General features: G+C 46.7%; 1 protein-coding gene across 2 annotated transcripts in view; it reads right to left on the bottom strand.

Annotated features, from left to right (window-relative positions):
- Nucleotides 1-8008: 8008 nt before the first annotated feature.
- LOC106593574 (tyrosine-protein kinase Fyn) overlaps nt 8009-24451 on the bottom strand; it is a 46614-nt gene continuing 30171 nt past the window's right edge. Inside the window, exons 5-13 of one of the 2 annotated variants that reach the window (XM_045695022.2) lie at nt 20851-20949; nt 20454-20557; nt 19522-19671; nt 14003-14167; nt 12805-12984; nt 12550-12626; nt 12036-12189; nt 11817-11948; nt 8009-8585 (exon numbers count right to left, since the gene is read on the bottom strand). In XM_045695022.2, the coding sequence (XP_045550978.2) occupies nt 8377-8585; nt 11817-11948; nt 12036-12189; nt 12550-12626; nt 12805-12984; nt 14003-14167; nt 19522-19671; nt 20454-20541 (1155 nt within the window). In that variant the 5' untranslated portion in view covers nt 20542-20557; nt 20851-20949 and the 3' untranslated portion in view covers nt 8009-8376. Of the gene's footprint in view, nt 8586-11816; nt 11949-12035; nt 12190-12549; nt 12627-12804; nt 12985-13722; nt 13879-14002; nt 14168-19521; nt 19672-20453; nt 20558-20850; nt 20950-24451 lie in introns of both variants that reach the window. The other variant, XM_045695023.2, reaches the window with a different exon arrangement.

The following is a 24451-nucleotide window of genomic DNA, read 5'->3' as shown; positions in this document are numbered from 1 at the left end:
TTTATTATATCAGAACCTGTTGTCTGGGTTACGCAATGCCGATGGGGGTGGGGGTAGATAGAGTCGTCAGAGAAAGAACTGAGATGGAGAAAGAGACAGCGAGGAAGAGAGAGATATCTACTTCACTTGCTTTGGCTATGTTAACATATGTTTCCCATGCCAATAAAGCCCTTGAAACCTCTTAAGGATCCACCTCTTTTTTTTCTTTCAATTTTTTCCTAAAATGACATACCCAAATCTAACTGCCTGTAGCTCAGGACCTGAAGCAAAGATATGCATATTCTTGATACCATTTGAAAATGAAACACTTTGAAGTTTGTGGAAATGTGAAAGTAATGTAGGAGAATATAACACATTAGATCTGGTAAAAAATAATACAAAGAAAAAAACATGCATTTATTTTGTACCATCATCTTTAAAATGCAAGAGAAACGCCATAATGTATTGTTCCAGCCCAGGCGCAATTTAGATTTTGGCCACTAGATGGCAGCAGTGTATGTGCAAAGTTTTAGACTGATCCAATGAACCATTGTATTTTTGTTAAAAATGTTGTATGAAGACTGCCCAAATTGGTTTATTAATACATTTTCAATTTCATAACTGTGCACTCTCCTCAAACAATAGCATGGTATTATTTCACTGTAATAGCTACTGTAAATTGGACCATGCAGTTAGATTAACAAGAATTTAAGCTTTCTGCCAATATCAGATATGTCTATGTTCTGGGAAATGTTCTTGTCACTTACAACCTCATGCTAATCACATTAGCCTACGTTAGCTCAACCGTTGAAATTTAGAGAGAGAGCGGGCACTGAGTCAGTGCTATAATAACTGGTTGTAACCCTATGCTTATGAGGGACAGTGATGGCATAGATACAACTGCAGACAAACTGACCTAACCACAGGAGGAACCCAATTTATAGTAGACTGGCCACACCAGTCAAAATGTGTGTGTGTGTGTGTGTGTGTGTGTGTGTGTGTGTGTGTGTGTGTGTGTGTGTGTGTGTGTGTGTGTGTGTGTTAGAAACAATGGAATCAAGACACACAGGTATTGTGGAATAGCCTTTACCATAAACATCTGAAACAAGAGAAGGCCAGAAACATTTGAAACAAGAGAAGGTCAGAAACATTTGAAACAACAGAATGTTACAATGATAAAAAAAAAACAGTAAAAATCAAATAAAACTAAAGCAGCCTATGTGGGAGGAGCCATGTATGTGTTATAGGCCTATAGTTCGTTTTTGGGGGATTTCACATCTTGCCACTGGGGGGCAGTAATACATAAGGAGATGGGACCATAGACTTGGATAGACAGTATCCATGTATCTGTGTCATGATGATGTCTGTGAGAACATGGGCAGCACCGTTGAGGACATCTCTCATCTTGAAATAGTACATTTTGTCACGACTCCAACCGGGTCATCAGGAGAGATCAGCCAATGAAGTTGGAAGTCCCACCCAGTTGACTAAATCAAAATGGCTAAAGTCCTCAATGGCGCGGCCACAGGCTTTTGGTCACTAGAGGACTCTATACAACTCCCTGGCCAGGAAATATGTTCGTTAAGGTTTAAATTAGAAATCCATCCTAATTTGACTTGGATTTAAAGGATAAGCACCTAGACTGGTGCCAGAAATATGGCCCATGTTTACACCAATCTAATGCTTTTGTAACTTTCCTAGTAGATGTAAGAAGAATCAAGTACCTTTATGTGACAAAAACAACAAATGAAGTCATGTGAAATGTTATGTTAATGTAATATGAAACATGTATCATCACTGTGACTAACCCCTTGACATTGGGTTCATAAAACAGCTGCAACAAAAGCAAAAACATGAGCAATGCAACACTTCTTCACAAATCTATAAGTGTGTGTGTGTGTGTGTGTGTGTGTGTGTGTGTGTGTGTGTGTGTGTGTGTGTGTGTGTGTGTGTGTGTGTGTGTGTATGTTTCTGTTCAACCAAACAAGATTCTCTGGATTATCTTCAAGAAGACTCTGCATTCCAAAGAGGTTGTCGTTCGGTTTTTCAAGCCTGATGAAAGGCTGAATATTCTCTCCGTGAAAGCTTGGGATGCAGGGGCAGGAACCAGATCCAGTGCCACAATGCACAGCCATCCTTGCCTGCCAGAACTGGAGAGGTGACTCTGTAAACATGCCCCTCTTTACCTCTTCCAGGTATTTCCACAGCTCACACAGGGCACTGAATACCCTGACAGGTTGACCCTCCGGCTCGACTATCCTCGATGCGAGGAAACTATATTTCTGAAGAACTGTGGTCGAGATGCTTGCTGGATTCAATGTGCTGGCATCTTGCTGGGGTCCTGCTGCTCCATGGCTGTACTCTCTGATTTGCTGAAGTACAAAAGACTCTGCTTCCCTGATCAGTGGCTCCACCTATGTTGAGCAAGCTGCTGTAGAGTGAGGATTGAAGTTTGCTGCCAGAGGATTCAGTGTGCATGCAAAGCGCTCACGCAGCGACATAAGGAGGACCTGTGCCAACTGTTTTGCAACAGTAGTTGACTGCAAGTGTGACTCGCGGTTGAGACGACACCACATCAGACAGTGACTGGCTGTCAGTTTGAAGTCTGCGAACGGCTCCAGCAACTTCACAAGCTGCTCTAGCTTGGCCCAGTCACGCTCCGTGCTCACCCTCGGATTTCTTCCCTGTTAGTTAGTGATAGCTAGTGATAGCTAGTGATAATGATGCACAAGCTAGGCCTATTTGTAACATCGGCAAACACTGGCAGCATTCTTCTCTGCATGTCTGCTAAAATCTGGGTAAAAGATTGAAAGGAATGTGAGTCTTATTCAATACATTTAGTTATTGCTTGCTTTTCTAAAGTCTTCCAACCTTGACAGCAGGCATGCCAGCTAAGACAGACAAGCTAGCTACTCTAACTTGATTGATAGTCTGAAATGGCTTCTTGGTAGTTAGTTATGAGGTTGGGAGAGCTGGGCTAACCAAAGCCAACTTCATAAACTTGCTAGGTGGCTAGTAGTATGACAGAGAAACAACAACTAATATATATATATATATATATATAATATATATATATATATTATATATATATATATAATATATATATATATACTGCTCAAAAAAATAAAGGGAACACTTAAACAACACATCCTAGATCTGAATGAAAGAAATAATCTTATTAAATACTTTTTTCTTTACATAGTTGAATGTGCTGACAACAAAATCACACAAAAATAATCGATGGAAATCCAATTTATCAACCCTTGGAGGTCTGGATTTGGAGTCACACTCAAAATTAAAGTGGAAAACCACACTACAGGCTGATCCAACTTTGATGTAATGTCCTTAAAACAAGTCAAAATGAGGCTCAGTAGTGTGTGTGGCCTCCACGTGCCTGTATGACCTCCCTACAACGCCTGGGCATGCTCCTGATGAGGTGGCGGATGGTCTCCTGAGGGATCTCCTCCCAAACCTGGACTAAAGCATCCGCCAACTCCTGGACAGTCTGTGGTGAAACGTGGCGTTGGTGGATGGAGCGAGACATGATGTCCCAGATGTGCTCAATTGGATTCAGGTCTGGGGAACGGGCGGGCCAGTCCATAGCATCAATGCCTTCCTCTTGCAGGAACTGCTGACACACTCCAGCCACATGAGGTCTAGCATTGTCTTGCATTAGGAGGAACCCAAGGCCAACCGCACCAGCATATGGTCTCACAAGGGGTCTGAGGATCTCATCTCGGCACCTAATGGCAGTCAGGCTACCTCTGGTGAGCACATGGAGGGCTGTGTGGCCCCCCAAAGAAATGCCAACCCCACACCATGACTGACCCACCGCCAAACCGGTCATGCTGGAGGATGTTGCAGGCAGCAGAACGTTCTCCACGGCGTCTCCAGACTCTGTCACATCTGTCACTTGTTTAGTGTGAACCTGCTTTCATCTGTGAAGAGCACAGGGCGCCAGTGGCGAATTTGCCAATCTTGGTGTTCTCTGGCAAATGCCAAACGTCCTGCATGGTGTTGGGCTGTAAGCACAACCCCCACCTGTGGACGTCGGGTCCTCATACCACCCTCATGGAGTCTGTTTCTGACCGTTTGAGCAGACACATGCACATTTGTGGCCTGCTGGAGGTCATTTTGCAGGGCTCTGGCAGTGCTTCTCCTGCTCCTCCTTGCACAAAGGCGGAGGTAGCGGTCCTGCTGCTGGGTTGTTGCCCTCCTACGGCCTCCTCCACGTCTCCTGATGTACTGGCCTGTCTCCTGGTAGCGCCTCCATGCTCTGGACACTACGCTGACAGACACAGCAAACCTTCTTGCCACAGCTCGCATTGATGTGCCATCCTGGATGAGCTGCACTACCTGAGCCACTTGTGTGGGTTGTAGACTCCGTCTCATGCTACCACTAGAGTGAAAGCACCGCCAGCATTCAAAAGTGACCAAAACATCAGCCAGGAAGCATAGGAACTGAGAAGTGGTCTGTGGTCCCCACCTGCAGAACCACTCCTTTATTGGGGGTGTCTTGCTAATTGCCTATAATTTCCACCTGTTGTCTATTCCATTTTCACAACAGCATGTGAAATGTATTGTCAATCAGTGTTGCTTCCTAAGTGGACAGTTTGATTTCACAGAAGTGTGATTGACTTGGAATTACATTGTGTTGTTTAAGTGTTCCCTTTATTTTTTTGAGCAGTGTATATACAGTGCCTTGCGAAAGTATTCGGCCCCCTTGAACTTTTCGACCTTTTGCCACATTTCAGGCTTCAAACATAAAGATATAAAACTGTAATTTTTTTGTGAAGAATCAGCAACAAGTGGTACACAATCATGAAGTGGAACGAAATTTATTGGATATTTCAAACATTTTTAACAAATAAAAAACTGAAAAATTGGGCGTGCAAAATTATTCAGCCCCTTTACTTTCAGTGCAGCAAACTCTCTCCAGAAGTTCAGTGAGGATCTCTGAATGATCCAATGTTGACCTAAATGACTATTGATGATAAATAGAATCCACCTGTGTGTAATCAAGTCTCCGTATAAATGCACCTGCTCTGTGATAGTCTCAGAGGTCCGTTTAAAGCGCAGAGAGCATCATGAAGAACAAGGAACACACCAGGCAGGTCCGAGATACTGTTGTGGAGAAGTTTAAAGACGGATTTGGATACAAAAAGATTTCCCAAGCTTTAAACATCCCAAGGAGCACTGTGCAAGCGATAATATTGAAATGGAAGGAGTATCAGACCACTGCAAATCTACGAAGACCCGGCCGTCCCTCTAAACTTTCAGCTCATACAAGGAGAAGACTGATCAGAGATGCAGCCAAGAGGCCCATGATCACTCTGGATGAACTGCAGAGATCTACAGCTGAGGTGGGAGACTCTGTCCATAGGACAACAATCAGTCGTATACTGCACAAATCTGGCCTTTATGGAAGAGTGGCAAGAAGAAAGCCATTTCTTAAAGATATCCATAAAAAGTGTTGTTTAAAGTTTGCCACTAGCCACCTGGGAGACACACCAAACATGTGGAAGAAGGTTCTCTGGTCAGATGAAACCAAAATCGAACTTTTTGGCAACAATGCAAACCGTTAGGTTTGGCGTAAAAGCAACACAGTTCATCACCCTGAACACACCATCCCCACTGTCAAACATGGTGGTGGCAGCATCATGGTTTGGGTCTGCTTTTCTTCAGCAGGGGCAGGGAAGATGGTTAAAATTGATGGGAAGATGGATGGAGCCAAATACAGGACCATTCTGGAAGAAAACCTGATGGAGTCTGCAAAAGACCTGAGACTGGGACGGAGATTTGTCTTCCAACAAGACAATGATTCAAAACATAAAGCAAAATCTACAATGGAATGGTTCACAAATAAACATATCCAGGTGTTAGAATGGCCAAGTCAAAGTCCAGACCTGAATCCAATCGAGAATCTGTGGAAAGAACTGAAAAGAACTGTTCACAAACGCTCTCCATCCAACCTCACTGAGCTCGAGCTGTTTTGCAAGGAGGAATGGGCAAAAATGTCAGTCTCTCGATGTGCAAAACTGAGAGAGACATACCCCAAGCGACTTACAGCTGTAATCGCAGCAAAAGGTGACGCTACAAAGTATTAACTTAAGGGGGCTGAATAATTTTGCACGGCCAATTTTTCAGTTTTTTATTTGTTAAAAAAGTTTGAAATATCCAATAAATTTCGTTCCACTTCATAATTGTGTCCCACTTGTTGTTGATTCTTCACAAAAAAATACAGTTTTATATCTTTATGTTTGAAGCCTGAAATGTGGCAAAAGGTCGAAAAGTTCAAGGGGGCCGAATACTTTCGCAAGGCACTGTATATACAGTGGGGCAAAAAAGTATTTAGTCAGCCACCAATTGTGCAAGTTCTCCCACTTAAAAAGATGAGAGAGGCCTGTAATTTTCATCATAGCTACACGTCAACTATGACAGACAAAATGAGGGAAAGCAATCCAGAAAATCACATTGTAGGATTTTTAATGAATTTATTTGCAAATTATGGTGGAAAATAAGGATTTGGTCACCTACAAACAAGCAAGATTTCTGGCTCTCACAGAGCTGTAACTTCTTCTTTAAGAGGCTCCTCTGTCCTCCACTCGTTACCTGTATTAATGGCACCTGTTTGAACTTGTTATCAGTATAAAGGACACCTGTCCACAACCTCAAACAGTCACACTCCAAACTCCACTATGGCCAAGACCAAAGAGCTGTCAAAGGACACCAGAAACAAAATTGTAGACCTGCACCAGGCTGGGAAGACTGAATCTGCAATAGGTAAGCAGCTTGGTTTGAAGAAATCAACTGTGGGAGAAATTATTAGGAAATGGAAGACATACAAGACCACTGATAATCTCCCTCGATCTGGGGCTCCACGCAAGATCTCACCCCGTGGGGTCAAAATGATCACAAGAACGGTGAGCAAAAATCCCAGAAGCACACGGGGGGACCTAGTGAATGACCTGCAGAGAGCTGGGACCAAAGTAACAAAGCCTACCATCAGTAACACACTACGCCGCCAGGGACTCAAATCCTGCAGTGCCAGACGTGTCCCCCTGCTTAAGCCAGTACATGTCCAGGCCCGTCTAAAGTTTGCTAGAGAGCATTTGGATTATCCAGAAAAGGTAAGGGGAGAATGTCATATGGTCAGATGAAACCAAAATATAACTTTTTGGTAAAAACTAAACTCGTCGTGTTTGGAGGACAAAGAATGCTGAGTTGCATCCAAAGAACACCATACCTACTGTGAAGCATGGGGGTGGAAACATCATGCTTTGGGGCTGTTTTTCTGCAAAGGGACCAGGACGACTGATCCGTGTAAAGGAAAGAATGAATGGGGCCATGTATCGTGATATTTTGAGTGAAAACCTCCTTCCATCAGCTAGGGCATTGAAGATGAAATGTGGCTGGGTCTTTCAGCATGACAATGATCCCAAACACACCGCCCGGGAACGAAGGAGTGGCTTCGTAAGAAGCATTTCAAGGTCCTGGAGTGGCCTAGCCAGTCTTCAGATCTCAACCCCATAGAAAATCTTTGGAGGGAGTTGAAAGTCTGTGTTGCTCAGCGACAGCCCCAAAACATCACTGCTCTAGAGGAGATCTGCATGGAGGAATGGGCCAAAATACCAGCAACAGTGTGTGAAAACCTTGTGAAGACTTACAGAAAACGTTTGACCTGTGTCATTGCCAACAAAGGGTGTATAACAAAGTATTGAGATAAACTTTTGTTATTGACCAAATACTTATTTTCCACCATAATTTGCAAATAAATTCATAAAAAATCCTACAATGTGATTTTCTGGATTTCTTTTTCTCATTTTGTCTGCCATAGTTGAAGTGTACCTATGATGAAAATTACAGGCCTCTCTCATCTTTTTAAGTGGGAGAACTTGCACAATTGGTGGCTGACTAAATACTTTTTTGCCCCACTGTATATAGTTGTTGTTTATGAAGTTAAAAACATTTAAGAAATAAAATATATATATATATATATATATATATATATATATATATATATATATATATATATATATATATATATATATATATAATTTTTTTTCTTAAATGTTTTTAAACAGGGCACATTCTTTGAGGGGACACGTGCCCCCTATGGGCATGCCGCCTCTGGCAGCATTTACCTGCCAGATTCAGAAGCTCGGAAAAAAAACAACAGACTTAAGAAAGGTTACAGTAAAAATCCACTTTGACATGAAAGATGGTTAAAGAGTAAAAAGCATTGGAAGTGAAGACATCATCATCATTATCATATTACACTGAGTATAGATTTAAGGCACAATCTGGCATGCTACAGCCTACAAAAACTGTGTGTGTGTGTGTGTCTGTATTTATGTGAGTGAGTGTCTGTCTGTGTGCGTGTGTGCGTGCGTGTGGTCACAGGTTCTCTCCAGGCTGGTACTGGGGTTCAGTAGCAGTGAAGTAGTCTTCCAGGAAGGCCTGCAGGTATTCAAAGGTGTGTCTCTCGTCCGCATCATTCCGCCAGCACTGTACCATCAGGTCATGGAGGGAGGCAGGACAACCAACCGCACAGGGCATCCTGTACCCCCTCTCCACCTGCTCCAGGACCTCGCGGTTATTCATACCTAGAGAAGATGAGGGAGATGGAGTGGTAGAGAGGGAGAAAGAGACATACAGTGGCAAGAAAAAGTATGTGAACCCTTTGGAATTACCTGGATTTCTATATAAATTGGTCATAAAATTAATAACCCACAAATTATTGAATTCTTCTTGTCTATATTGAATACATCATTTAAACATTCACAGTGTTCAGTCGTGGCCAAAAGTTTTGAGAATGACAAATATTAATTTTCACAAAGTTTGCTGCTTCAGTGTCTTTAGATATTTTTGTCAGATGTTACTATGGAATACTGAAGTATAATTACAAGCATTTCATAAGTGTCAAAGGCTTTTATTGACAATTACATGAAGTTGATGCAAAGAGTCAATATTTGCCGTGTTGACCCTTCTTTTTCAAGACCTCTGCAATCCGCCCTGGCATGCTGTCAATTAACTTCTGGGCCACATCCTGACTGATGGCAGCCCATTATTGCATAATCAATGCTTGGAGTTTGTCAGAATTTGTGGGTTTTTGTTTGTCCACCCGCCTCTTGAGGATTGACCACAAGTTCTTAATGGGATTAAGGTCTGGGGAGTTTCCTGGCCATGGACACAAAATATCGATGTTTTGTTCCCCGAGCTACTTAGTTATCACTTTTGCCTTATGTCAAGGTGCTCCATCATGCTGGAAAAGGCATTGTTCGTCACCAAACTGTTCCTGGATGGTTGGGAGAAGTTGCTCACGGAGGATGTGTTGGTACCATTCTTTATTCATGGCTGTGTTCTTAGGCAGAATTGTGAGTGAGCCCACTCCCTTGGCTGAGAAGCAACCCCACACATGAATGGTCTCAGGATGCTTTACTGTTGGCATGACACAGGACTGATGGTAGCGCTCACCTTGTCTTCTCCGGACAAGCTTTTTTTCCAGAGAAAATGACTTTTTTCCAAGATTTTCCAGAGAAAATGACTTTACCCCAGTCCTCAGCAGTCCAATCCCTGTACCTTTTGCAGAATATCAGTCTGTCCCTGATGTTTTTCCTGGAGAGAAGTGACTTCTTTGCTGCTCTTCTTGACACCAGGCCATCCTCCAAAAGTCTTCGCCTCACTGTGCGTGCAGATGCACTCACACCTACCTGCCGGCTGCCATTCCTGAGCAAGCTCTGTACTGGTGGTGCCACGATCCAGCAGCTGAATCAACTTTAGGAGACGGTCCTGGTGCTTGCTGGACTTTCTTGGGCGCCCTGAAGCCTTCTTCACAACAATTGAACCGCTCTCCTTGACGGTCTTGATGATCCGATAAATGGTTGATTTAGGTGCAATCTTACTGGCAGCAATATCCTTGCCTGTGAAGCCCTTTTTTTGCAAAGCAATGATGACGGCATGTGTTTCCTTGCAGGTAACCATGGTTGACAGAGGAAGACCAATGATTCCAAGCACCACCCTCCTTTTGAAGCTTCCAGACTGTTATTCAAACTCAATCAGCATGACAGAGTGATCTCCAGCCTTGTCATTGTCAACACTCACACCTTTGTTAATGAGAGAATCACTGACATGATGTCAGCTGGTCCTTTTGTGGCAGGGCTGAAATGCAGTGGAAATGTTTTCCGGTGATTCAGTTCATTTGCATGGCAAAGAGGGACTTTGCAATTCATTGCAATTCATCTGATCACTCTTCATAACATTCTGGAGTATATGCAAATTGCCATCATACAAACTGAGGTAGCAGACTTTATGAAAATTTATATTTGTGTCATTCTCAAAACTCTTGGCCACGACTGTAGGTTGGAAAAAGTATGTGAACCCCTAGGCTAATGACTGCTCCAAAAGCTAATTGGAGTCAGGAGCCAGCTAACCTGGAGTCCAATCAATGAGATGAGATTGGAGATGTTGGTTAGAGCTGCCTTGCCCTATAAAAAACACTCACAAAATTTGAGTTTGCTATTCACAAGAAGCATTGCCTGATGTGAACCATGCCTCAGACAAAGGAGATCTGAGATGACCTAAGATTAAGAATTGTTGACTTGCATAAAGCTGGAAAGGTTTACAAAAGTATATCTAAAAGCGTTTGTTTGTCAGTCCACGGTAAGACAAATTGTCTATAAATGGAGAAAGTTTAGCACTGTTGCTACTCTCCTTAGGAGTGGCCATCCTGCAAAGATGACTGCAAGAGCACAGCACAGAATGCTCAATCAGGTTAAGAAGAATCCTAGAGTGTCAGCTAAAGACTTACAGAAATCTCTGGAACATGCTAACATCTCTGTTGACGAGTCTACGATACATAAAACGTTAAACAAGAATGGTGTTCATGGGAGGACACCACGGAGGAAGTCACTGCTGTTCAAAAAAAACATTGCTGCACGTCTGAAGTTTGCAAAAGTGCACCTGGATATTCCACAGAGCTACTGGCAAAATATTCTGTGGACAGATTAAACTACAGTTGAGTAGTTTGGAAGGAACACACCTCACTATGTGCGGAGAAAGAATAGGCACACAACACCAACATCAAAACCTCATCCTCACTGTAAAGTATGGTGGAGGGAGCATCATGGTTTGGGGCTGCTTTGCTGCCTCAGGGCCTGGACAGCTTGCTATCATTGACGGGAAAATGAATTCCCAAGTTTATCAAGACATTTTGCAGGAGAATGTAAGGCTATCTGTCCACCAATCGAAGCTCAACAGAAGTTGGGTGATGCAACAGGACAACAACCCAAAACACATAAGTAAATCAACAACAGAATGGCTTCAACAGAAGAAAATACACCTTCTGGAGTGGCCCAGTCAGAGTCCTGACCTCAACCCAATTTGAGATGCTGTTACATGACCTCAAGTGAGCAGGTCACACCAGACATCCCAATAATATTGCTGTACTGAAACTGTTTTTTAAAGAGGAATGGTCCAAAATTCCTCCTGAAAACGTTTGGTTGAGGTTATTGCTGCCAAAGGAGGGTCAACCAGTTATTAAATCCAAGGGTTCAAATACTTTTTCCACCCTGCACTGTGAATGTTTACACAGTGTGTTCAATAAAGACATGAAAATGTATAATTGTCTGTGTGTTATTAGTTTAAGCAGACTGTGTTTGTCTATTGTTGTGACCTAGATGAAGATCAGATCACATTTTATGACCAATTTATGCAGAAATCCAGGCAATTCCAAAGGGTTCACCTACTTTTTCTTGCCACTGTACAGAGATGTTTAGTAACACATGGTATCCTATGCCTGGAAAAAAGAAGGGAGAGAGTAAGACACGCCCACCTACCTGGGTAAGGTACGCGTCCCTTTGTGATGAGCTCAGTGAGCAGTATACCAAAGCTCCACACGTCAGACTTGATGGTGAAACGCCCGTATAGAGCTGCTTCAGGAGCAGTCCACTTGATGGGGAACTTGGCTCCTGTAAAATCAATCAATCAATCAATCAATCAATCAAATGTATTTATGAAGTCCTGTTCTCATCAAGAGTTGTCACACTCTCTCTTACCTTGTCTGGCAGTGTACTCATTGTCCTCTATGAGTCTGGCCAGACCAAAGTCAGCGATCTTGCACACCAGATTATCACTGACCAGAATGTTAGCCGCTCGTAAATCCCGATGGATGTAGTTCATTCGCTCTATATACGCCATGCCTGCCGCTATCTACGCGCGCACACACACACACACACACACACACACACACACACACACACACACACACACACACACACACACACACACACACACACACACACACACACACACACACACACACACACACACACACACACACACACACACACACACACACACACACACACACACACACACACACACACACACACACACACACACACACACACACACACACACACACACACACACACACACACACACACACACCGGAGGAAGGGTTAGAGGTGCCCGTCATCCCCACTTGTCCCACCTACAGCAGAGTGTGAGGTGGCACCAGCGCCCGACCAACAGAGGAACGTGGTCAAGATGGTGGATGTGTGTTCTGACCTGTGCAGCCATATCCACCAGTTGAGGCAGCTTCAGATTTCCTCCTTCCCCATCCTTCAGGAAGTCCAGTAGACTTCCTGCAGTACACACAGTTGAATACATGTCAGAAATCATTGCAAAAACATGTGGTGTGTGTGTGTATATGAGTGTGTGTGTGTGTGTGTGTGTGTGTGTGTGTGTGTGTGTCTGTGCGCGAGTGTGTGTGCGAGCTTCCTTGCTTAGGTGTGTGTGCATGCTGTGTGCTCCGTGCAGCACCTTGGCTCATGAACTCTGTGATGATGTAGATGGGTTCTTCAGAGACCACAGCGTACAGCTGCACCAGCTTGTCATGTCTCAGTCTCTTCATGATCTGAGCTTCTTCTAGGAAGGCCTCTGGAGACATGGTGCCTGGCTTCAACGTCTTCACTGCTACCTTGGTGGTGCTGTTCCACATACCTGACATACACACACACACACACAGAGGCAGAAACACACACAATGATATACACACACGCACACCTACACACAGACTTAAATAGTACACACATTAAAAGAGTGATGATGAGGTCATGCGTGGAGGAGGCAGGGTGGGGTAACAATTGGGAGAGAGGGAAGGAGAGAAGGGTGAAGAGACTGGAGGAGGGATGGGGAGGAGAGTGGGGAGGAAAGAGGAGGAGAAAGGGGAGGAGAGAGGGAAGGATAGAGGAGAGAGAGAGGGAGAGGAGGAGGGAGGGGAACAGAGAGGGGAGGAAGGAGGGAAGGAGGGAACGGAGGAGAGAGGAGAGGGGAGGAGGGAGGCGAGGAAGGAGGGGAGGAGAGGGGAGGGGAGGAGAGGAGGGAGGAGAGAGGGGAGGAGCGAGAGGAGAGAAGGGGTACCAGCATGAAGCTACAGTAGCACATGAAGCTGGACCAGTAAAACACCCTCTGGTCTGGACACACTCACACACTTTAACACTGACACAGAACAGCACTGGTCTGGACAGACACAGACACTTTAACACTGAACTGGACACCGGGAACACCACATCAGCAACACATTGGGAATCTCCAGAGACACACTGAGAAGCCCTTCTGGAATACAGACTGTACAAAGTGGGCCAACATACAGTAAAAGAAGGTGACTGATTGATTGATTGATTGATTGATTGATTGATTGATTGATTGATTGATTGATTGATTGACAGTCGGTCTCACCCATCCAGACATCTCCGAAGCAGCCCTGACCCAACTTCTTGTTTAGGGCCAGCGTTTCCCGGGCAACCTCCCAGGCGTCCCGCCCCAAACCCAGGGTGAGGGGCGTTGAATTGGGACAGGACATGGTCAAGAAGTGACACATCCCATCGTTACTGCCTAGAAGAGGGAGGGGTGGAGAGGATGGTAGGAGTGGAGAGGGAGGAGGGGGTGGAGGGAGGGATAGAGGGAGGGAGATTAAATGAGATGAAGAGGCATGCAAAGACAGAGAACTAGTTCCTACCCATCCAGACTTCTCCAAACTGCCCGTTGCCCAGCTTCTTAATGAGCTGGAGAGACTCTCTGGGAATCTCCCACACATCCTTGGTCTTTACCGATAGGTCCGCAAGCTTAGGCATGCCCCGCCTACAGCTGCCAATCAACCTACAGCACAGACCTGCAGCTCGCTCTGATGGGAGTGAGAGAGAGACAGAGAAAGACAGACAGACAGAGAGAAAGAGAGACAGAGAGAGACCGAGAGAGGGATAGAGAGAGAGAGGGAAAGATAGAGATAAAGAGAGAGAGAGAGGGAGAGAGAGAGAGAAAAAGACAGACAGACAGACAGACAGACAGACAGACAGACAGACAGACAGACAGACAGACAGACAGACAGACAGACAGACAGACAGACAGACAGACAGACAGACAGACAGACAGACAGACAGACAGACAGACAGACAGACAGACAGACAGACAGACAGGGAATGAAGAGATCAAAGGCAACAAACACATATAGAACACATATAGAACACATAAAACAGGATGCTTTACTTGTTCCACTAAAGAGTACTAACATACATAACATAGATACACTACGAGACTAAAAGTATGTGGACAGCTGTTTGAACAACTCATTCCAAAATCATGGCGATTTTTAGCGCTACGCACTTCAGCACTCGGCAGTCCCGTTCTGTGAGCTTATGTGGCCTACCACTTTGCGGATAAGCCGTTGTTGCTCCTAGACCTTCAGCACTTACAGTTGACTGGGGCAGCTCTAGCAGGGCAGAAATTTGACGAACTGACTTGTTGGAAAGGTAGCATCCTCTGACGGTGCCACGTTGAAAATCACTGAGCTCTTCAGTAATGTCATTCTACTGCCAATGTTTGTCTATGGAGATTGCATGGCTGTGTGCTCAATTTTATGCACTTGTCAGCAATGGGTGTGGCTGAAATAACCGAATCCATTAATTTGAAAGGGTGTCCACATACACTGCATCACCAAAAGTATCTTACAGACACATAACACATACACATTAGCACTGACACACCATGCTGTCCAATAGTACCGACACCATGCTGTCCAATAGTACCGACACCATGCTGTCCAATAGTACTGATACACCATGCTGTCCAATAGCACTGATACACCATGCTGTCCAATAGCACTGATACACCATGCTGTCCAATAGTACCGACACACCATGCTGTCCAATAGTACTGACACACCATGCTGTCCAATAGCACTGATACACCATGCTGTCCAATAGTACTGATACACCATGCTGTCCAATAGTACTGATACACCATGCTGTCCAATAGTACTGATACACCATGCTGTCCAATAGTACTGATACACCATGCTGTCCAATAGTACTGATACACCATGCTGTCCAATAGCACTGATACACCATGCTGTCCAATAGCACTGATACACCATGCTGTCCAATAGTACTGATACACCATGCTGTCCAATAGTACTGATACACCATGCTGTCCAATAGTACTGACACACCATGCTGTCCAATAGTACTGATACACCATGCTGTCCAATAGTACTGACACACCATGCTGTCCAATAGCACTGACACACCATGCTGTCCAATAGTACTGATACACCATGCTGTCCAATAGTACTGATACACCATGCTGTCCAATAGTACTGATACACCATGCTGTCCAATAGTACTGATACACCATGCTGTCCAATAGTACTGATACACCATGCTGTCCAATAGTACTGATACACCATGCTGTCCAATAGCACTGATACACCATGCTGTCCAATAGTACTGATACACCATGCTGTCCAATAGCACTGATACACCATGCTGTCCAATAGTACTGATACACCATGCTGTCCAATAGTACTGATACACCATGCTGTCCAATAGTACTGATACACCATGCTGTCCAATAGCACTGATACACCATGCTGTCCAATAGTACTGAATTTAAATATGCTCTCTCTAATTCTCTCTTTCTCTCTTTCTGTCTTTCTCTCGGAGGACCTGAGCCCTAGGACCATGCCTCAGGACTACCTGGTATGATGACTCCTTGCTGTCCCCAGTCCACCTGGCCGTGCTGCTGCTCCAGTTTCAACTGTTCTGCCTGCGGCTATGGAACCCTGACCTGTTCACCGGACGTGCTTGTTGCACCCTCGACAACTACTATGATTATTATTATTTGACCATGCTGGTCATTTATGAACATTTTAACATTTTAACATCTTGACCATGTTCTGTTATAATATCCACCCTGCACAGCCAGAAGAGGACTGGCCACCCCTCATAGCCTGGTTCCTCTCTAGGTTTCTTCCTAGGTTTTTGGCCTTTCTAGGGAGTTTTTCCTAGGGAGTTTTTCCTAGCCACCGTGCTTCTTTCACATGCTTTGCTTGCTGTTTGGGGTTTTAGGCTGGGTTTCTGTACAGCACTTTGAGATATCAGCTGATGTACGAAGGGCTATATAAAAATAAATTTGATTTGATTTGATTTGACAGCATGGTGTATCAGTGCTATTGGACAGCATGGTGTGTCGGTACTATTGGACAGCATGGTGTATCAGTACTATTGGACAGCATGGTGTATCAGTGCTATTGGACAGCATGGTGTATCAGTACTATTGGACAGCATGGTGTATCAGTGCTATTGGACAGCATGGTGTATCAGTACTATTGGACAGCATGGTGTATCAGTGCTATTGGACAACAATAGCACTGATACACCATGCTGTCCAATAGTACTGATACACCATGCTGTCCAATAGTACTGACACACCATGCTGTCCAATAGCACTGATACACCATGCTGTCCAATAGTACTGATACACCATGCTGTCCAATAGTACTGATACACCATGCTGTCCAATAGTACTGATACACCATGCTGTCCAATAGTACTGATACACCATGCTGTCCAATAGCACTGATACACCATGCTGTCCAATAGCACTGATACACCATGCTGTCCAATAGCACTGATACACCATGCTGTCCAATAGCACTGATACACCATGCTGCCCAATAGCACTGATACACCATGCTGTCCAATAGCACTGATACACCATGCTGTCCAATAGCACTGATACACCATGCTGTCCAATAGTACTGATACACCATGCTGTCCAATAGTACTGATACACCATGCTGTCCAATAGTACTGACACACCATGCTGTCCAATAGTACTGACACACCATGCTGTCCAATAGTACTGATACACCATGCTGTCCAATAGTACTGACACACCATGCTGTCCAATAGTACTGATACACCATGCTGTCCAATAGCACTGATACACCATGCTGTCCAATAGTACTGATACACCATGCTGTCCAATAGCACTGATACACCATGCTGTCCAATAGCACTGATACACCATGCTGTCCAATAGTACTGATACACCATGCTGTCCAATAGTACTGACACACCATGCTGTCCAATAGTATTGACACACCATGCTGTCCCATAGTACTGACACACCATGCTGTCCAATAGTACTGATACACCAAATCAAATCAAATTTATTTATAAAGCCCTTCTTACATCAGCTGATATCTCAAAGTGCTGTACAGAAACCCAGCCTAAAACCCCAAACAGCAAGCAATGCAGGTGTAGAAGCACGGTGGCTAGGAAAAACTCCCTAGAAAGGCCAAAACCTAGGAAGAAACCTAGAGAGGAACGAGGCTATGAGGGGTAACCAGTCCTCTTCTGGCTGTGCTGGGTGATTATAACAGAACATAGCCAAGATGTTCAAATGTTCATAGATGACCAGCAGGGTCAGATAATAATAATCACAGTGGTTGTAGAGGGTGCAACAGGTCAGCACCTCAGGAGTAAATGTCAGTAGGCTTTTCATAGCCAATCATTCAGAGTATCCCAACCGCTCCTGCTGTCTCTAGAGAGTTAAAAACAGCAGGTCTGGGACAGGTAGCATGCTGTCCAATAGTACTGATACACCATGCTGTCCAATAGTACCGACACACCATGCTGTCCAATAGTACTGATACACCATGCTGTCCAATAGTACTGACACACCATGCTGTCCAATAGCACTGATACACCATGCTGTCCAATAGTACCGACACACCATGCTGTCCAATAGTACTGATACACCATGCTGTCCAATAGTACTGATACACCATGCTGTCCAATAGTACTGATACACCATGCTGTCCAATAGCACTGATACACCATGCTGTCCAATAGTACTGATACACCATGCTGTCCAATAGTACTGATACACCATGCTGTCCAATAGTACTGATACACCATGCTGTCCAATAGTACTGATACACCATGCTGTCCAATAGCACTGATACACCATGCTGTCCAATAGCACTGATACACCATGCTGTCCAATAGCACTGATACACCATGCTGTCCAATAGTACTGATACACCATGCTGTCCAATAGTACTGATACACCATGCTGTCCAATAGTACTGATACACCATGCTGTCCAATAGTACTGATACACCATGCTGTCCAATAGCACTGATACACCATGCTGTCCAATAGCACTGATACACCATGCTGTCCAATAGCACTGATACTATTGGCCACAGCTGCTTATTTAATGTGCTTGATAATGCATTACTTGATCATATTAAGTATGCTAGAATGGATATTGGACATACAGACACAGGAATTAGCACACACACACATAAGAAAGATGCTGCTATAACAGACTGCGCCACCAGAGAGCAGACAGACACTGGGAGAGAGGAGAGGAAACAGGGCCCTGACTTACCGAAGCCTTGGACATGGAGAGAGGAGAGGAAACAGGGCCCTGACTTACCAAAGCCTTGGACATACAGAGAGGAGAGGAAACAGGGCCCTGACTTACCGAAGCCTTGGACATACAGAGAGGAGAGGAAACAGGGCCCTGACTTACCAAAGCCTTGGACATACAGAGAGGAGAGGAAACAGGGCCCTGACTTACCGAAGCCTTGGACATGGAGAGAGGAGAGGAAACAGGGCCCTGACTTACCGAAGCCTTGGACATACAGAGAGGAGAGGAAACAGGGCCCTGACTTACCAAAGCCTTGGACATACAGAGAGGAGAGGAAACAGGGCCCTGACTTACCAAAGCCTTGGACATACAGAGAGGGGAGGAAACAGGGCCCTGACTTACCAAAGCCTTGGACATGGAGAGAGGAGAGGAAACAGGGCCCTGACTTACCAAAGCCTTGGACATACAGAGAGGAGAGGAAACAGGGCCCTGACTTACCGAAGCCTTGGACATACAGAGAGGAGAGGAAACAGGGCCCTGACTTACCAAAGCCTTGGACATACAGAGAGGAGAGGAAACAGGGCCCTGACTTACCGAAGCCTTGGACATGGAGAGAAAGGCCTTGTCCAGAAATAACCCAGAAACAACCCTAGCCCCAAATTTTATATACTTCCCCTTATGCCCTACACCCTACACCCTAGTACCTAGCTTTTATATACTTCCACCTACACCCTAGCCCCTAGCTTTTATATACTTCCCCCTATGCCCTACACCCTACACCCTAGCCCCTAGCTTTTATATACACCCTAGTCACACCTTTGTAGTGCTCCACCAGCTGTTGCACAGTGTCAAACTGTGTGCGTGTTGTTATGTAATATCCACCACTGTCCAGCTTCCTGATCTTATAATGCTTGACATGGTCACCTTTACCATCATCCCAGTCACAGATAGACAGAGAGTAGGCACCTGGAGATAGGAGAGAGGGGAGGGGGGGGAGACAGAGAGAGACAGAGAGAGGAGAGAGAGAGAGAGAATGAGAGGGGGAGAGAGAGAGATGAGAGGCGAGAGACAGAGAGAGAGAGAGAAAGAGAGAGAGAGTGATGTGAGAGAGAGAAAGAGAAAAAGAGAGAGAGGGGGGAGGGGAGAGAAAGAGGGGGAGAGAGAGAAAGATTGACGATGGGAGAAAGAGAGAGGTGAGAGATAGAGAGAGGTGAGAGATAGAGAGAGGTGAGAGATAGAGAGAGGTGAGAGATAGAGAGAGGTGAGAGATAGAGAGAGGTGAGAGATAGAGAGAGGTGAGAGATAGAGAGAGGTGAGAGATAGAGAGAGGTGAGAGATAGAGAGAGGTGAGAGATAGAGAGAGGTGAGAGATAGAGAGAGGTGAGAGACAGACAGACAGACAGACAGACAGACAGACAGACAGACAGACAGACAGACAGACAGACAGACAGACAGACAGACAGACAGACAGACAGACAGACAGACAGACAGACAGACAGACAGATAGATAGATAGGGGAAAGGAGGGAGAGTGAGAGAGATGAGATAGAGAGAAAGCGCCCGTGTAAGAGAGAGAGGTGAGATAAATAGAGAGAGAGATGAAAAGGGGAAAGGAAGAAGTTAATAACCTGATGATTCTAAAGCTGTACCCAAGACAATAACAAAGTATAGCTGTGTGTGTGTGTGTGTGTGTGTGTGTGTGTGTGTGTGTGTGTGTGTGTGTGTGTGTGTGTGTGTGTGTGTGCGTACCCATGGTGGTCTCACTCTCTCTGATAAGGAATGTTCCTCGGGGGTTCCCCTGACCCAGGAGCTGTCTCTCTGCATCCTTCCTCCCCATCTTCCCAAAATACCACCTGGCAACACACACACACACACACACACACACACACACACACACACACACACACACACACACACACACATACACACACATACACACACATACACACACATACACACACACACACACACACACACACCACACACACACACACACACACACAATCTAGTCATACAATTCATCACCATGACAACCAGTCACCTCAATATTTCTTACAGTTCAGACACAGATGTTGTACTGTAGTTGGTGAGTAGGTGTGTGTGTGTGTGTGTGTGTGTGTGTGTGTGTGTGTGTGTGTGTACTCACTCCTCAGCCTGTATGGAGTCTACAGGAGCGACGTAGTTACTAGGGATGTATCCTGAGATCCCCGTGTTCAACGACCGGGCCTCCCACCAGTCCCCCTCTCTGTAGAGACAGACAGTCATCAGACAGGACCTCCCACCAGTCCCCCTCTCTGTAGAGACAGACAGTCATCAGACAGGACCTCCCACCAGTCCCCCTCTCTGTAGAGACAGACAGTCATCAGACAGGACCTCCCACCAGTCCCCCTCTCTGTAGAGACAGACAGTCATCAGACAGGACCTCCCACCAGTCCCCCTCTCTGTAGAGACAGACAGTCATCAGACAGGACCTCCCACCAGTCCCCCTCTCTGTAGAGACAGACAGTCATCAGACAGGACCTCCCACCAGTCCCCAGCTCTGTAGAGACAGACAGTCATCAGACAGGAACTCCCACCAGTCCCCCTCTCCGTAGAGACAGACAGTCATCAGACAGGACCTCCCACCAGTCCCCCTCTCTGTAGAGACAGACAGTCATCAGACAGGACCTCCCACCAGTCCCCAGCTCTGTAGAGACAGACAGTCATCAGACCGGGCCTCCCACCAGTCCCCCTCTCTGTAGAGACAGACAGTCATCAGACAGGACCTCCCACCAGTCCCCAGCTCTGTAGAGACAGACAGTCATCAGACAGGACCTCCCACCAGTCCCCAGCTCTGTAGAGACAGACAGTCATCAGACAGGACCTCCCACCAGTCCCCCTCTCCGTAGAGACAGACAGTCATCAGACAGGACCTCCCACCAGTCCCCCTCTCTGTAGAGACAGACAGTCATCAGACAGGACCTCCCACCAGTCCCCCTCTCTGTAGAGACAGACAGTCATCAGACAGGACCTCCCACCAGTCCCCCTCTCTGTAGAGACAGACAGTCATCAGACAGGACCTCCCACCAGTCCCCCTCTCCGTAGAGACAGACAGTCATCAGACAGGACCTCCCACCAGTCCCCCTCTCCGTAGAGACAGACAGTCATCAGACAGGAACTCCCACCAGTCCCCCTCTCTGTAGAGACAGACAGTCATCAGACTGGACCTCCCACCAGTCCCCAGCTCTGTAGAGACAGACAGTCATCAGACTGGACCTCCCACCAGTCCCCAGCTCTGTAGAGACAGACAGTCATCAGACAGGACCTCCCACCAGTCCCCAGCTCTGTAGAGACAGACAGTCATCAGACAGGACCTCCCACCAGTCCCCCTCTCCGTAGAGACAGACAGTCATCAGACAGGACCTCCCACCAGTCCCCCTCTCTGTAGAGACAGACAGTCATCAGACAGGACCTCCCACCAGTCCCCCTCTCTGTAGAAACAGAGAGTCATCAGACAGGACCTCCCACCAGTCCCCCTCTCTGTAGAGACAGACAGTCATCAGACAGGACCTCCCACCAGTCCCCCTCTCCGTAGAGACAGACAGTCATCAGACTGGACCTCCCACCAGTCCCCAGCTCTGTAGAGACAGACAGTCATCAGACTGGACCTCCCACCAGTCCCCCTCTCCGTAGAGACAGACAGTCATCAGACAGGACCTCCCACCAGTCCCCCTCTCCGTAGAGACAGACAGTCATCAGACAGGACCTCCCACCAGTCCCCAGCTCTGTAGAGACAGACAGTCATCAGACTGGACCTCCCACCAGTCCCCAGCTCTGTAGAGACAGACAGTCATCAGACAGGACCTCCCACCAGTCCCCAGCTCTGTAGAGACAGACAGTCATCAGACAGGACCTCCCACCAGTCCCCAGCTCTGTAGAGACAGACAGTCATCAGACTGGACCTCCCACCAGTCCCCCTCTCTGTAGAGACAGACAGTCATCAGATAGGACCTCCCACCAGTCCCCAGCTCTGTAGAGACAGACAGTCATCAGACAGGACCTCCCACCAGTCCCCAGCTCTGTAGAGACAGACAGTCATCAGACAGGACCTCCCACCAGTCCCCCTCTCTGTAGAGACAGACAGTCATCAGACAGGACCTCCCACCAGTCCCCAGCTCTGTAGAGACAGACAGTCATCAGACTGGACCTCCCACCAGTCCCCAGCTCTGTAGAGACAGACAGTCATCAGACAGGACCTCCCACCAGTCCCCCTCTCTGTAGAGACAGACAGTCATCAGACTGGACCTCCCACCAGTCCCCAGCTCTGTAGAGACAGACAGTCATCAGACAGGACCTCCCACCAGTCCCCCTCTCTGTAGAGACAGACAGTCATCAGACAGGACCTCCCACCAGTCCCCCTCTCCGTAGAGACAGACAGTCATCAGACTGGACCTCCCACCAGTCCCCCTCTCTGTAGAGACAGACAGTCATCAGACAGGACCTCCCACCAGTCCCCAGCTCTGTAGAGACAGACAGTCATCAGACAGGACCTCCCACCAGTCCCCCTCTCTGTAGAGACAGACAGTCATCAGACAGGAACTCCCACCAGTCCCCCTCTCCGTAGAGACAGACAGTCATCAGACTGGACCTCCCACCAGTCCCCCTCTCTGTAGAGACAGACAGTCATCAGACAGGACCTCCCACCAGTCCCCAGCTCTGTAGAGACAGACAGTCATCAGACAGGACCTCCCACCAGTCCCCAGCTCTGTAGAGACAGACAGTCATCAGACTGGACCTCCCACCAGTCCCCAGCTCTGTAGAGACAGACAGTCATCAGACAGGACCTCCCACCAGTCCCCAGCTCTGTAGAGACAGACAGTCATCAGACAGGACCTCCCACCAGTCCCCCTCTCCGTAGAGACAGACAGTCATCAGACAGGACCTCCCACCAGTCCCCCTCTCTGTAGAGACAGACAGTCATCAGACAGGAACTCCCACCAGTCCCCCTCTCCGTAGAGACAGACAGTCATCAGACTGGACCTCCCACCAGTCCCCAGCTCTGTAGAGACAGACAGTCATCAGACAGGACCTCCCACCAGTCCCCCTCTCTGTAGAGACAGAACGTCATCAGACAGGACCTCCCACCAGTCCCCCTCTCCGTAGAGACAGACAGTCATCAGACAGGACCTCCCACCAGTCCCCAGCTCTGTAGAGACAGACAGTCATCAGACAGGACCTCCCACCAGTCCCCAGCTCTGTAGAGACAGACAGTCATCAGACTGGACCTCCCACCAGTCCCCCTCTCTGTAGAGACAGACAGTCATCAGACTGGACCTCCCACCAGTCCCCCTCTCCGTAGAGACAGACAGTCATCAGACTGGACCTCCCACCAGTCCCCCTCTCCGTAGAGACAGACAGTCATCAGACTGGACCTCCCACCAGTCCCCAGCTCTGTAGAGATAGACAGTCATCAGACAGAACCTCCCACCAGTCCCCAGCTCTGTAGAGACAGACAGTCATCAGACAGGACCTCCCACCAGTCCCCCTCTCTGTAGAGACAGACAGTCATCAGACAGGACCTCCCACCAGTCCCCCTCTCCGTAGAGACAGACAGTCATCAGACAGGACCTCCCACCAGTCCCCCTCTCCGTAGAGACAGACAGTCATCAGACTGGACCTCCCACCAGTCCCCAGCTCTGTAGAGATAGACAGTCATCAGACAGGACCTCCCACCAGTCCCCAGCTCTGTAGAGACAGACAGTCATCAG

The sequence above is a fragment of the Salmo salar genome, chromosome 14 (assembly GCF_965601325.2).
Source record: "Salmo salar chromosome 14, fSalSal1, whole genome shotgun sequence".
In the NCBI taxonomy this organism is placed as follows: domain Eukaryota; kingdom Metazoa; phylum Chordata; class Actinopteri; order Salmoniformes; family Salmonidae; genus Salmo; species Salmo salar.
The sequence above is the reverse complement of the archived record's forward strand: the minus strand, read 5'-3'. Positions and strand labels throughout refer to the sequence as shown.